Source organism: Capra hircus, chromosome 10 (assembly GCF_001704415.2).
Source record: "Capra hircus breed San Clemente chromosome 10, ASM170441v1, whole genome shotgun sequence".
Lineage (NCBI taxonomy): Eukaryota > Metazoa > Chordata > Mammalia > Artiodactyla > Bovidae > Capra > Capra hircus.
Genome location: NC_030817.1, coordinates 25,932,306 through 25,946,782, shown reverse-complemented (window position 1 = coordinate 25,946,782; position 14,477 = coordinate 25,932,306). Strand labels below are relative to the sequence as shown.

Below are 14,477 nucleotides of genomic sequence, written 5' to 3'. Positions count from 1 at the left end.
GCACCCCCCACCCCTCCGCACCCCGCCGCAATCCCTGTGCCCATTGAATGTGCTTCTTAAAAGAAGAAATCACAAAGGAAAAATTAAGTGTCATATGGCATATAGGTAAACTATATTTATGTAGCTTTAAAAACCCATTTAGCCAAAAAAATAGAGCAAAAAGGGAGAAATAAGTATACCATATGATACAGATAAAGGGTAAATATAGTTAAAAGTTAGGTTAATAAAATCGACTCTTGTATCTCAGAAGACAAAGGATACTTTCAAAAGGAAATACAACTAGTAAGCAAGTTATGAAAAAACTTCACCCTAATTAGTAATTAAAAGCAAGATAAATGATTAGGTACTCTTTCTTTTTAACATTTTAAATGCTGAAAACTTATTTCCGTATATGATGTTTTATCTTATTTTTATTTTATACTGAAGCATAGTTGATTAACTGTGTTAGTTTCAGGTGTATGGCAAAGTGATTCAGTTATACATGCATCACTGAGAACTTTTTAAAAGTAACCAATGCTGGAAGTAGTACAGGAAAATCTTAAATTTTACTGGCAGCTATATAAAGTCTTAAAGCAGTTCATCAGTATCTATGAAAAGCCTTAAAAATGTTTATTCTTTTTTAACTGAATCATTCCACTCCTTTGAATCTATTTCAAGAAAATAATCCTAAACATAGAGAAGATTTACAGAGGTGTTTACTGCAGCATTTTTTATTATTGCAAGGAACTGGAAACAGCCTTGGCAACAAATATGCTAGAGAGAAGTCCCATCATATCTGTGTGTATCTCCTACAGCGCTGTGCTCACAGGTGGAGAAAGAACAAAGAGGAAAGCAATTATAATACTGTGAGCACTTCAGGAAGCGTGTGTCCTGGGCTGAGCGCAAGCAGGGGGCCCTGACTGTGCTCCTCTTCCTTAGGTTCAGTTCCCGTGTGCCTTTTCCAGTGTGAGCATCTCAGGGGCCGGGCGGGACTTGAGTGTTGAAGATGAGTGGCTTTTGTATGTGGCCCCCAAACATCAGCCGACCGTGCACGTCATCCAGGACTCAACCCGGGGGATAGCGGTCATTTTCCAACTGCCCCCATCTCTCCTCCCATCTCTCATTTAAGGAATCTGAAAATGATTATTTTCTGTAGTAGTCTATGTATATGAATATTCCAAAATTAACTCTTTTGGAAAGTTCTTTTTATGTACCACATTGGCTATAAACTTTGATGAATTTTTACCATAGAAGATTCTCTACGCATATATGTGCGAGTTTGGGTCCAGTGCCTATATTGATGCCGTGACATGTGTCCACTTATGAAATACTCTGTGGCTTTTCAGAATGATGGTTATGAAGATTATGTAGCAGAACAGAAAAGCGTATGCCTCTAGAGTTAAATGAAAGACATAATCATATGTCTTTCATACCTGTATAGAAAATATCATACCTGTATAGAAAAATGCATAAAACAAAAAAAGACAGAAAGAAAAGTTATCTTTCAGTTGCCATTTACAGGGTGTTCACTACCTTTGTAGCCAAGGCATCAAAGTATAAAATTGACCGAAGACTTACTGCACATCCTGTATGTGTATTTTTAAAAACAATTCTCGTATAAACATTTCCATGCACATCTGCTGGGTGGTAATTTGTCCCTCCTCCTCCCTTGATAACCATGTCCACAGATTCTCTGACCGCTGGTTGAACTTCAGAGTGAAGAAGCTCAGTTGCTGGCCAGTACTTTAGTATTATCACCAGAATCCCAATTTCTGCTTAGACTATCATATGATGCAGGAGGGTGGTTATTAGATTTCTTCTTAGAGAAACTTTTTGAGCCAAGAGACTAGCTGGAGAATTCCCTTTAGAGATGGATTAAATTCAGGCTAAGAGAAATGGAAGCAACAGCCAGTATTACCCCTGTTGGAGTTCTCTCGGCTAATCAAGAGTCTGGTTGACAAGAGAGACACGCTAGAGAAAAAGTCTTAAGAAGCCCAAGGGGAGGAATTGTGAACCCAGTCAGGCGCAGTAGCAGAGGTCAGTGTGGAAAGCTGAGCTAAAAAACTCATCTGTGCCTGCAAGGGATGTGGTTTAGAACTGCCATCCAAGGTAAGGAGAAGGAGACGCTTCAGGTAAAGCCAAGTGCTGCTCTGACCTGCTGCTCTCTGACCCATTTTAAGGTTCTGGAGAAGGGATGTGTCCCAAGAATGTGATTTTCAAGATTAGTCCAAGCAGAATGGCGGGAAACCTTGACTTCCTATTGGATCATAAAATACAAAGTAGGCATTGATCTGCCGCTGGACGTCTCCCAGGCCCAGGCGTGCACTGACCCTTTGTCTTCTGCAGGTGACCCTGCCCTCAGCATGAGCCGCTGGATGTTTCACCAGCAGGCCCTGCAGGAGTACATCCTGATGTGCTGCCAATGCCCCACCGGGGGGCTTCTGGATAAACCCGGCAAGTGAGTGCTTTGTCTCTGGGGAGGGCGGGGCAAGGGGACTGAGCACGCCAGCCTGCTCAGACCCCGCCGGGGCAGCCCTTTCCATGCAGTTGCTTAGTGCCCACAGGGCGTGGGAGCAGCCAGGCACGGGGCAGCCCTGTCCACCATGCGTGCATCCTGCGCTTCCAGCTCCCTCCTTTTCCTGGCTTATCTGCAGCCCCTTACCAGTTAGGTAAACAGATTGCTGTGTGGGTAACGTTTCTTTCCTCTTTTATTTAACCAAACTGACCTAAATAGATCAGGATACAGGGTTTTAACACTCCTGGGTGTCACGCTGTTGTTTAGTCACTAAGTCGAGTCCGACACTTTGCGACCCCATGACCTGCAACACGCCAGGTTTCCCTGTGCTTCACCATCTCCTGGAGTTTGCTCAGATTTATGTCCATCGAGTGAGTGATGCCATCCAGTCATCTCATCCTCTGTCGTCCCCTTCTCCTCCTGCCCTCAATCTTTCTCAGCATCAGGGTCTTTTCCAGTAAGTTGGCTCTTCATATCAGATGGCCAAAGTATTGGAGCTTCAGCTTCAACATCAGTCCTTCCAATGAATAGTCAGGGTTGATTTCCTTTAGGATTGACTGATCTCCTTGCTGTCTGAGGGACTCTCAAGGATGTCATAAACAGAGATTATAATCACAGCTTTCCTAGGATAGATTGAACACCTTCAGGTGCCATACTGAAAGAGAAAGGGAAGCCAGTCAAGTCCTGTTCTCTTTGCTGCTCACTCCCCTCATCCCCCGACCCAACCCGCTCCCTGCCCCCTGCACGCACACACACGCAAACACACACACACACACACACACACACACACACACACACACACACACACACACACACACACACACACACACACACACACACACACACACACACACACACACACACACACACACACACACACACACACAACACACACACACACACACACACACACACACACACACACACACACACACACACACACACACACACACACACACACACACCCTCCCCTGCCTCCTCCTGCATGCCTCTAGGGGAAGGCTCAGCTGAAGGCTGGCCCCCAGCAATTTACCCATTTGTAAATTTTGACCCATTTGAAGAAAGAATTTGACCCATTTCTAGAAATTTTGGTGTGGGGTTTTTTTATGGATGGCCTTTTTTTTTTTTTTTTTTTAAATGTACTCTATGGATTTAGCAACACTACCCTTGAGAGCCCTTCCTAGAAGGAAGTCAGGAGGACCTACAGTTCCTGCGGTCAGGCAGGGTGGAGCTCTGAAAAATGCTGCTGGGGGAAGCCAGGCTTTTAGGCTTGTGGAGGGCAGGTTTGGTCGCCTGAGCGCTTCCTGGGCCTCATCTGTGGCCTTGTCGTCTGAGGCTGGGCCGAGGTGGGTGGGGAGCAGAGGATACCTGCTCAGAGCTGCCGCATCCTTGCAGGTCCCGGGACTTCTACCACACCTGCTACTGCCTGAGTGGCCTGTCCATAGCCCAGCACTTCGGCAGCGGAGCCATGTTGCACGATGTGGTCTTGGGTGTACCTGAAAACGCCCTGGTAAGGCGGGATGTGGCGGGGTTGGGGCTTACCACCGCTTCTCCACAGGGCCCCCAGGACGGGGCTGGCAGGAGGACAGAGCAGCCCTGTGAGGCCTCCAGAACCAAAGGCACGAGTGTCCCCCGTGGACGGGCTGGTGAGCTCGCCATCCCCACACCCCCTCCGTCTGCAGCCCATTCCCCATTTGTGAGCACCTGACCGGCAAACTCAAGGTTCTAAGCAGGGATCCAGCCTGCGATGGAGGGTGTGTGCCTGTGTCCCAGAGTCTAGGACCCAGACCACTTGTCATTAATGCCCATCTCCGAGGAAGCTGGCTCGGAGGCAGTAGTTTCTGCATCTGCAGCAGCAGCCCCTCCCCGTGTGGCTGATGTCTTCTCTTGGAGCTCTCAACGTGCAGCCCTGCATCCAGAGAAACCCTCTCAGACCACCGTCTATAAATGAGATGCCCAGAAACGCTTGGCCAGAGCACGATTTGTGCCCCTCGTAGCACCAGCACAATTTGTCATGTGTGTGTTTAACTGGGTTTTGTCTGCTTCCCTCAAAAACCATCAGCCCCCTGTGGGCGGGTTGTTCACCGCGGCATCCAGCCTGGCCACAGGCGATGCTTCTGAACCTAGTCAGGAGCCTGAGACTTGGCTCCGACCAAGACTGTCCTTGGCCATCAGATGATGTGCCCGTGCAGACTGCCATGAAATATTCCAGCAGAAGAAACGCTGATGGCCAGTAGGTGGATGAAAAGATGCTCAGCCTCTCTAATTGAGAAAATCCAAGTAGCGACCCTTGAGCTTTCTCAAGGTAGCAGGCATGGTTGCCTGCTACGCAGCCCTCTTCCGTTGCTTTCCCTCCCTCCTTCCTCATTGTAAGCCCATCCTAAATCCGTCATTGATCATGCCTGCAGATGTTTTTGTGCTATCACTACAGAGGTATGTATCCACAAAGAATAGAGTTGTTTTGTACGCTTTCCGTTGCTTTATAACAGGTATCTTCTGCATCACTTTTCTCACTGACATTACCCTGAGGTTTAGCCGACTTCATGTATATTGCTTTAATTTCTTCATCTCAACTGCTGTGTGGTATCCCCTTGTCTAGGTGTACTCGTTGCGTTTTCTAGCCTCCTGTTGGTCAGCATCGAGATGGTTTCAGCTTGTGCTGTGACACGAGGTGTTGCAGTGAACATTCTTGTTGCAGTTTCTCTGGGACACCCACCTTCATCTTCACTGGATGGCCCTGAACCGTGCCCCTGTGTGACTGGGTTATTTTTCACTCACACACCACCAAGCTGAGTTGTGCTGTGGTTAGATATCTCCTTTCCGCTAACTTGACTAGTGCTATCTCAGTTTTGTTTTGCATTTCCCTGGTTACTGGTGAGGCTAAGCATCTTTTCAAACATTTTTTTGGCCATTTGTGTTACGTCTTCTGTAAATTGCCAGCAAATTGCCTTTGCTCATTTTCTTACTGATTTGTAATTTTGTTTGCTCTTTTCTTATACGTTTTGTAGTTCTTTGTGTGTTCTTGATACTAGCTCTTTGTCAGTGGTATGTGTGTGTGGTGAGTCTCTTCCAGTTTGTGACTTTTCACCTTCTTATTAGTGTTTTTTGTTGAATAGAAGATTTTAACTCTGAAGTGAATAATTTTATTTGCCTTTTTGGTTTTCAAAGGTTTGGGTGGGCATGGGGTTACTTAAGAAATCTTTTCCTACCTGAGGTCATAAACACATTTTCTTCTAAACAATGTAAATTTTGCTTTTCCCATGTAATTTTTAAAATTCTTTTGGAATGGATTTCCATCTGTAGTGAGGGTTGGATATAATTTTACCTTTTTCCTGTTTTGGATACCAGTTGACCAGCACCATTTACTGAAGTTTACAACCTTTCCTACTGATGTGTATCACATGTTTGTTACATACTCAAGTTTCTGTTTATGAGTTGATTCTGTTTCTGGGTCTGTTTTATTATCTTCACTGTCTTATCAAATCTTAAATGCATGTAAGCAAGTCTCACTCACCTACCCCATTCTTTTTTGTTTGTTTTCATTATCCTTTGCCTTTTGCATTTTAGGATTTCCTGTGTATTTTAGGATCAGCTTATTAAGTTCCACACAAACACAAAAGCTAGTGGAATTTGTATTACATTGAATGTAATATTAATGGGAGACAACTGACTTTAATATTAAGGCTTCCCTTAATATTTTTCAGGTTTTTTACCTATATTTTAATGGTCTTTTATCATTTCCCACAAAGGACTAGCATATCTTGTTAGATTTATGTCTTAAGAAATTTATAGTTTTTGTGTCTATTGTGACTGCAGCATTTTTTTTTCCATTTTATTTTATAGTTGGCTGTTATTAATGTATAGAAATGCTATTGATAATTGTTGTTTAACTTTGCACCCAGAAGCCTTGCTGAATTCTTTTTTTTTGATTGCTCCAAGCAACTTATTGGAGAACGCAATGGCACCCCACTCCAGTACTCTTGCCTGGAAAATCCCATGGACGGAAGAGCCTGGTAGGCTACAGTCCATGGGGTCGCTAAGGGTCGGACACGACTGAGCGACTTCACTTTCACTTTTCACTTTCCTGCATTGGAGAAGGAAATGGCAACCCACTCCAGCGTTCTTGCCTGGAGAACCCCAGGGACGGGGGAGCCTGGTGGGCTGCCCTGGGGTCGCACAGAGTCGGACATGACTGAAGCAACTTAGCAGCAGCAGCAGCAAGCAACTTATGGGATCTTAGTTACCTGACTAGGGGTCAAATCCAGCCCCCCTGCAATGGAAGCCTGGAGTCCTAACCACTGGACCACCAGGGAATTCCCACTGAATCCTCCTAATAGTTGTTAATAGTTTGTCTACAGAATCTCTTGGATTTTTTTATTTAGACCATACTGTCATCTTCAAATAAGGACAGTTTTGCCATTTCCTCCCTGATGCTTAAGAATTTTATTTATCTTGCCATGTAAGATAATTTTATTTATCTTGCTATGTTGGCTAAACGCTCTGTGGAGTGTTGACCAGAAGTGGTAATAGAAAGTGTTCAGATTGTAATGGAAAGGCTTCTATAATTCCACTATTCAGGAAGATGCTGACTGTGAGGTTTCGATAAATATTTCATGTCAAGTTAAGGATATTCCCCCCTTTTCCTAGTCTGCTGAGTTGTTTTTTGTTTGAATCATAATCTAGTGTTAAATTTTATTGAATGCTCTTTCCACATCTGGGTTTTTCTCCTTTAATCTGTATTATGTTTTGTTAATACACATTGTGATGTTAACTTTACATTAGAAGGATAAACCCTACTTGGTTATAATAGAGAGTGTGTGTGTGTGCTGGTTTATCACGCTGCTGGAGTTGCCCTGCTGGTATTTTTGGCTCATGTTTTTATTTAGGATTTTTTTTTTTTGCATGTGTGTTCATGAGAAAGATTCATCTTATGGTACTGTTCTTTTCCAGTTTGTGTTTCAGGATAATATAGCCTCATAAAATTAGATAGGTATCTTCCTACCCTACTTTTTCTTTGGAAAATTTTGTGTAAGTTAGAGATCATAAGCTAACACTTGCTTGAGAAAACAGGTAGACCTAGTATTTGGTGGCGTGCGGGAAATGGTTGTAGCAGAATAAACAATTGTTATTTAACTTATTCATATAGGTTTTAAAGAATTTCTTCTGGAGCAGTTTTGAAAATCCATATTGTTCTATAAAGCTGCTCAGTTTATCAAAATTTTTATATTTTGGCATGAAGCTGGGGATGGTATTTTCTTTGAAGTTTTTAAATCTCTTGCAATTATGTCCCCTTCTTCATTGTCCCAGAGTGGAAGAATCCTGAATACTGGCCCAGGACTGTACCCTGTCTCAAACCAGAGTCTCTGTGGTGCAGTGGGATAAAATAATTTATATATGGCCTGACACATTTACTTAAATGTTAGGGTTGTGTACCTTTCTCTTGATTATAAATATGAATGCATGTTCATTGTTTTCATAATTGAGATACATATACAAGTATAAATTAAAAAAGTTTAAATAGTCATGTCACTGCTCCTATTGTGGAATATTCTATATACACCACATCTACAAACACTTTAAAAAGTAAGTTTGGGATATCACACATACTGTTATCCTCATTTAATGTAAGTACTTGGCAATGTCATCAAATATTTGAAAGCATATTTTTTTTAATGGCTCTATAATTCCTTTGTGTCCCATGTGCTAGAACATGTTTTTACCAGTACCCTGTTGTTGAACCTTAGGGCCTTGTAAGATAAATCTCCATGTGTAGCTCTGATTTTTGTTATATTCTTACAAGTGCATTTAATGGGCAAAGGCTGTGCACGTGTCCAAGGACCATGGATGAGGTGACTGACTGACATCTGTTCTTCTCTTTGCAGCAGCCCACTCACCCTGTGTACAATATTGGACCAGACAAAGTGATCCAGGCTACCATGTACTTTCTGCAGAAGCCGGTTCCAGGCTTTGAGGAACATGAGGATGAGGCATCAGCGGAGCCTGCCACCGACTAGGGGACACGGGGTCCTGCAGCTCTGTGTTCACCCATCTCCCCAGTCAGACCAAGGTTTATACATGTCGATACATACTGCATTTTGTGCTGCACAAGCCTTGGCCGCTGTGAAGCTTGGTTCTTTGTCCTTTTTTGTTAAACAGAACAAAACTGATGGCTTTTGGTTCAGAGAACACAATGGTGTGGTTTTTTAAAAATTCTTTCCACTCCCGTCCTACCAAAAACCTACCAGCTGTGTAGCATCTGGACCCGGCTCTGGCCCAGCCAGGGTTGGCTGGGGAGCAGTGCATGCTGGAATAGCAGCCCCGCCCCACCAGCTGGCCAGCGTGACTGTCCATCGAAATGAATGACGTCTGAGTATTGCAGCATTCAGAGCTGTTGCTGCGGTTCTCACGTGTGCTACCACTGCGTCACCAGGAAGATGGCCTCCTGTGGGTGGAAAGAAGTCTGCTCCATGCCTAGGCAGGGGCTTTGAGTCTCACCAGAATGAGTTCTCCAGGAAAATAACGTGCTGGGGCTTCACTCAGAGGTGCCCAAGGTCCTCGCCTCCCAGCCTGATTACTTGCAAGGGGAAGGAGCTAGGGTTGGGGAGAAGGGCTCGGGAGGTATGAGTCCCTCCCTCTCCAGACTAGGCACTGACCACACATCTCCAAGGCCAGCTTGCTGCATGGGCAGGATTTGCCTCGGTCCCAGTTGTGGTAGCTTAGACCCGGGAACCAATTATGAATGGAAAACGAACTTCTTGTTCAACTCTGAGCCAGAGGAAGCAGCCCCAGAGCCACCCCATCACGTGCCCTGAACAGCTCCTCTGAAGACTGCAAGGCAGCACCTTCAGCCCTCAGCCAGGCTGTTTCCGTCTTTCTTGCCCCGACTCCCTGCTCACCCTTCTGAAAGACAGTGTTATCTTCTCTCACCCCGAGTATTAACACTACTAAGTCTTTCACCTTCATTTCTGACTCAGGATTTATTCACATCCTGCCTACTCCAGGCTCAGAGAAAGAAAACCTAGTGCTAGATAAGCTGGATGCTGCCCAGAGTGTCCAGCCTGGCAGGGCCCCTGCTGCCCACACAGAACAACCCTTTCTCGGTTAGTGGGGGTGGTGTTGGCTCACCCGACTCCGATGGTCACAGCAAGCTCCATGTCGCTGGTCTGGCCTTCCTGTAAGCAGCCGTGGGCTGTGGGCAGATGGGGACCCAGAGATGCAGCGTAAGGCTCATCTCAAAAACTCTGGCCATCTGCTGCCTCTAATTTCCTAGTGCTTTGGCGTATTGAGCTATGTATTACCTCCTTGAAATAATAAAAAAATAACCTTTTCTATGACGTCTCTCATTCATGACTTGTACCAAGAAAACTCCCGAGTGTCCAGCGTTAGGAGCTCTCCAAGTTGCTTGTGGGTCACCTGTCTCCTCCTGTATGTGATTCCAGACCGGGCGAGTCAGTATTTACAAAGAGGTGTGACTTGGCTTCCTCCTGCCCACACCTTCTCCAGTCGAGGACAGGGAGGACCTAACAAAGAGGGGGAGAAGTTGTGCGCTCCACCCTCCCTGGAGCCCTTCAGTTCGTCCAGCATTCCACACACACAGGTTCCAGTCTGTGTGTGTGTGTCTCCTTCACCTGGCTATGAGCAGGGACTTTGCTGCTGAGTCCTCATGCAGGAACTCGGCAGTGGGTGACATCCTGGCAAGAGGCAGGGCAGCTGCTGCAGGGGCAGGTCAGCATCATGCGGTCACCTGGTGTTCCTCACCTGGTCAGACCCTCTCCCAAGGAGAAGCCAAGAAGGCGGGTGCTCTGTGGCCTGTCCCCCCTTGATGGGAAAGAAGAAGGTGCCTACAGAGGTGGAGATCGACCAGGTCCATATCCTGGCTTGTAATTCTTGTCCTCGTGCTGTTCTTGCCAGGCTAACAAATATTCAGGCTACAAAGCAACATGCTGAAATGCACCCTCCCATCACTACAATTGAAAGGCCAGCCCTCTAACACCAGTAGCCTCAAGGTATTAAGAGATTAATTGCAGTAGTAATTGGTGTGGTTAAGAGAAGGGATTGCTTCAGTCTACACTGGCTTTATCCCAAGGAGGGAGGATTTGAGCCAGGCCCCGAAGGGTAGGGAAATTTGGCAAGGTAGAAAAGAGAGGATCGTTCACTGGTATTCTTACCTCAGGAGAGTCTATACTGGTGTATCCATGAGACCTCTCTCTCTGCTCCCATTTGGGTCTGGAGGGTTTCCTGACTTAAAAGAGCATTCCAAGTGGGTCCTCAGATTTATCATGGATCCTTAAGTTAGAGGCACTTCCACAGCATTCAGGGTAGGTTGCCCCAAATATTTCCTCTATCAATAAAGAAATTGACTACAGAGCTCTATCTCCAGATGGGCCCCAACATCCCCCTGGAACCTATCCCAGACCCACCTTGAATGCTATGTAAGTTGGGAAGCCTGCCAGACTACTATGAGCAGAGAGGGGTCCTTGTGGATAAGCCAGCACAAACTTGACTGAGATGACAGTATGAGTCAACAATGTTATTAAACTGCCCTCTGGTATAATTTCTGAGAAGTTGCAAGTTAGATGATGGCCACTGTGCTGTAACAATGCAGGAGTGTCCTCGATGAAGACCTTCTTGGGAAAACCTCACACAAAAGCAGAGGCCATACTATTAAATAACATTTCTGTGATGGCCTTCCATGGAGGTCTAGCCTTGGATCTTGATATGCTGACTCCTGGTGATTTAATTTGGCAGAGGAATGGAGTTTATAAACCCCTGGCAGGGTGGTGGCTTACATAGCCCTGGCTGTTTTCATCAGTATTAACTACACTCACTTCTGGCAGGAGCTTGATAGCCAGGAGTTAAAAATGGAGCTTCTTGAGTGCCCTACGTGTGCTTATTGTTGGTAGACATGGAATCCGTTGGCTTCAAAAGTCAGATGTATAGATAACAGTGCTGACATCTTAACAAAGACTCAGGACATACCATTCTGGGATAAATTTGGGAAACTGCTTTCCTAAAGCTGATGGTAGGGCTTGAGTCACATGTTCTTTCCATACTATTCTGGAGACCTTTCCCCTTTGCTTTATTATTGAAATATAATTGCTTTACAATGTTGTGTTCAGTTTCTGCTGTACAACAGGAATCAGCTAGGTGTACACACATATCCCCTCCTTCCTGAGCCTCCCGCCCACTGCTCGCCAACCCCCACCCCTCTAGGCCATCACAGAGCACTGAGCTGAGCTCCTTGTGCTGGACAGCAGCGCCCTGCTAGCTGTCTGTTCACACAGCAGGGTAGTGTGTATGTGTCACTGAGTGTTTCCGCTCGCCCCACTCTCCTCCTCCCGCTGTGTCCACAAGCCCACTCTCTACTGCATCTCTGTTCCTGAATAGGGCTGCATATGGATGGGATTAGTGGGTCTATGATTCAGGGCTGTTCAGTGTTGCTTCCATCTGAGGATGTGGGTATTCATCTGGGGGAAGTATTCTGCTAATATTTTATTCTTCCACCATTTACACCAGGGGGCAGCAAAATTTCTCTAAAAGGCCAAACTGCAGTTCAGTTCAGACCCCATGAATCACGCACGCCAGGCCTCCCTGTCCATCGCCAACTCCTGGAGTCTACCCAAACTCCATTGAGTTGGTGATGACATTTAACCATCTCATCCTCTGTCGTCTCAACCTTCTCCTCCTGCCTTCAATCTTTCCTAACATCAGGGTCTTTTCAAATGAGTCAGCTCTTCACCTCAGGTGGCCAAATGCTATTGATAAACTATTTTAGGCTTTGCAAGCAACTACTCAGTTCTGCTCTACCACTGTAGTACAAGACAGCTGCAAAGTATGGCTATGTGCCAATAAAACTTTATGAAAATGTAGTGGGTCATTTGGCTCATGGGCTGTATTTGCCTACCCCTACTATGCCGACAAAGGTCTATCTAGTCAAGGCTATGGTTTTTCCTGTGGTCATGTATGGATGTGAGAGTTGGACTGTGAAGAAGGCTGAGCACCGAAGAATTGATGGTTTTGAACTGTGGTGTTGGAGAAGACTCTTGAGAGTCCCTTGGACTGCAAGGAGATCCAATGAGTCCATTCTGAAGGAGATCAGCCCTGGGATTTCTTTGGAAGGAATGATGCTAAAGCTGAAACTCCAGTACTTTGGCCACCTCATGCGAAGAGTTGACTCATTGGAAAAGACTCTGATGCTGGGAGGGATTGGGGACAGGAGGAGAAGGGGATGACAGAGGATGAGATGGCTGGATGACATCACCAACTCAATGGACTTGAGTTTGAGTGAACTCCGGGAGTTGGTGATGGACAGGGAAGCCTGGCGTGCTGCGATTCATGGGGTCGCAAAGAGTCGGACACGACTGAGGGACTGAACTGAACTGAACTGAACTCTAGACTAAATCCCATCCCATTCAACATTCTCCCACATCTCATGGCTGGGATGCTTTCCATGTACATGATATTAGTGTTAAATGACAAAATGTACTTGCTAACATTCAGCCCAAACATTTTAACCACCAGTGTGCATTGCTCAGGTCATTCACTGCCCTTGAACAGGAAGGAGAATTGTATGATGTAAAGAACTGTTGCAACTGACAGAAAACCGGACCCAAACGGGCTTAAAGCAAAGAGGAAATGTGTTGACTCATAAACTGTAACGTTCAGGAATTAGCGTAGCTTTGTGAGTGGCTTCAATAGGTTTCTCTCCATCTTTCTATAATGGCTCTGGTGTCAGGCTCTCTCCACGTGACTCTAAAATGGCAGCAGCAATAACTCCAACCTTACATACCCTTAGGGTCAAGTTCAGCAGACAAGAGCAGCAGACACTTCCTTCCCAGTGAGTATCATAGCATTTCACTGGCTTTGATCAAGCCAAGTGCTTTTCTGAGACTCAATCCCATGGCCAGGAGACTACAATACACTGATTGATCACACGCTTCTCCCATGAGCAGGAAATGGGGCTCCATCAGAAGCACAAAGACCAAGAATGGGGAAAGAATGAAGCCTCAGTACAAATTCGTAGTGTGTGTGTGAAACTGGCTCAGTTGTGTCTGGCTTTTTGTGACCCCATGGACTATAACCTGCCAGGCTCCTTTGTCCATGGAATTCTCCAGGCGAGAGAACTGGAGTGGGTAGCCATTCCCTTCTCCAGGAGATCTTCCCAACCCAGGGCTCAAACCCCGGTCTCCCGCATTGCAGGTGGATTGTTTACCATCTGAGCCACCAGGGAAGCCCAAGAATACTGGAGTGGGTATTCTTACCTTAAGGATAAGTGAGCTTATCCTTTCTCCAGTGGATCTTCCCAACCCAGGAACTGAACCAGGGTTTCCTGCATTGCAGGCTGATTCTTAAAAGGGAGAGATGGATGCTAGCGATCTAATCATTATGTTCTCCATAATGGTGGATTCTAGAAGCCTGTCGTGGACATTGCGGCATCCATTCCTTCCCTCCCCAACTGTGGCAGCCAAAAGGCTTGTGCAAGTCTTCCTCCATAACCCCCGTCCAGGCCAGGTCCTGATTGGCCCAAGCCAATCACTTTAATTTATCCTTCTGCTTCAGCAACTTGTTCAGGTTTAATAATAACCCAGGCCTAAGCCAATCAGCATGGTTTGTCTTAGCCTCAGTGATTGATTTAGAGCCAAGGATGTGGCCTAAAATAGACCAAAGAGAGGGAAGCCCTAGACATCTGATGACTGGGGAAAGCAGCTCTCTCCTGTTAGGGATGGTGGAATGTGTGGCCTGGAACTCCAACAACCATTTCCTACCTAGAAGGAAGCCTGTCTTAGAGGCCAGTCCACACAGACTCCCTGAGAGACTTCCTGAGAAACAGCCATAGCGCCGTCACACTGCTCCTGCAGCCGGGATCTACCTCTGGACTTCTCAGTTAGGTAAGCCAATTTGAGTTGGATTGATTATTTACTATTGCTTGCAACCAAAAGCATCCTGACACACACAAAATTCTATCCCAGATTAGCCCCCAAGT

The 14,477-nt window shown here is 45.8% G+C and overlaps 1 protein-coding gene across 1 annotated transcript in view; it reads left to right on the top strand.

The window, feature by feature from the left end:
- The window catches only part of LOC102189488 (protein farnesyltransferase subunit beta), a 79,345-nt gene extending 69,520 nt beyond the window's left edge, over positions 1 to 9,825 (top strand). The window contains exons 10-12 of the mRNA XM_018054063.1: positions 2,326 to 2,437; positions 3,890 to 4,004; positions 8,377 to 9,825. Of these exons, the coding sequence (XP_017909552.1) occupies positions 2,326 to 2,437; positions 3,890 to 4,004; positions 8,377 to 8,508 (359 nt within the window). The 3' untranslated portion in view covers positions 8,509 to 9,825. The remainder of the gene's footprint in view (positions 1 to 2,325; positions 2,438 to 3,889; positions 4,005 to 8,376) is intronic.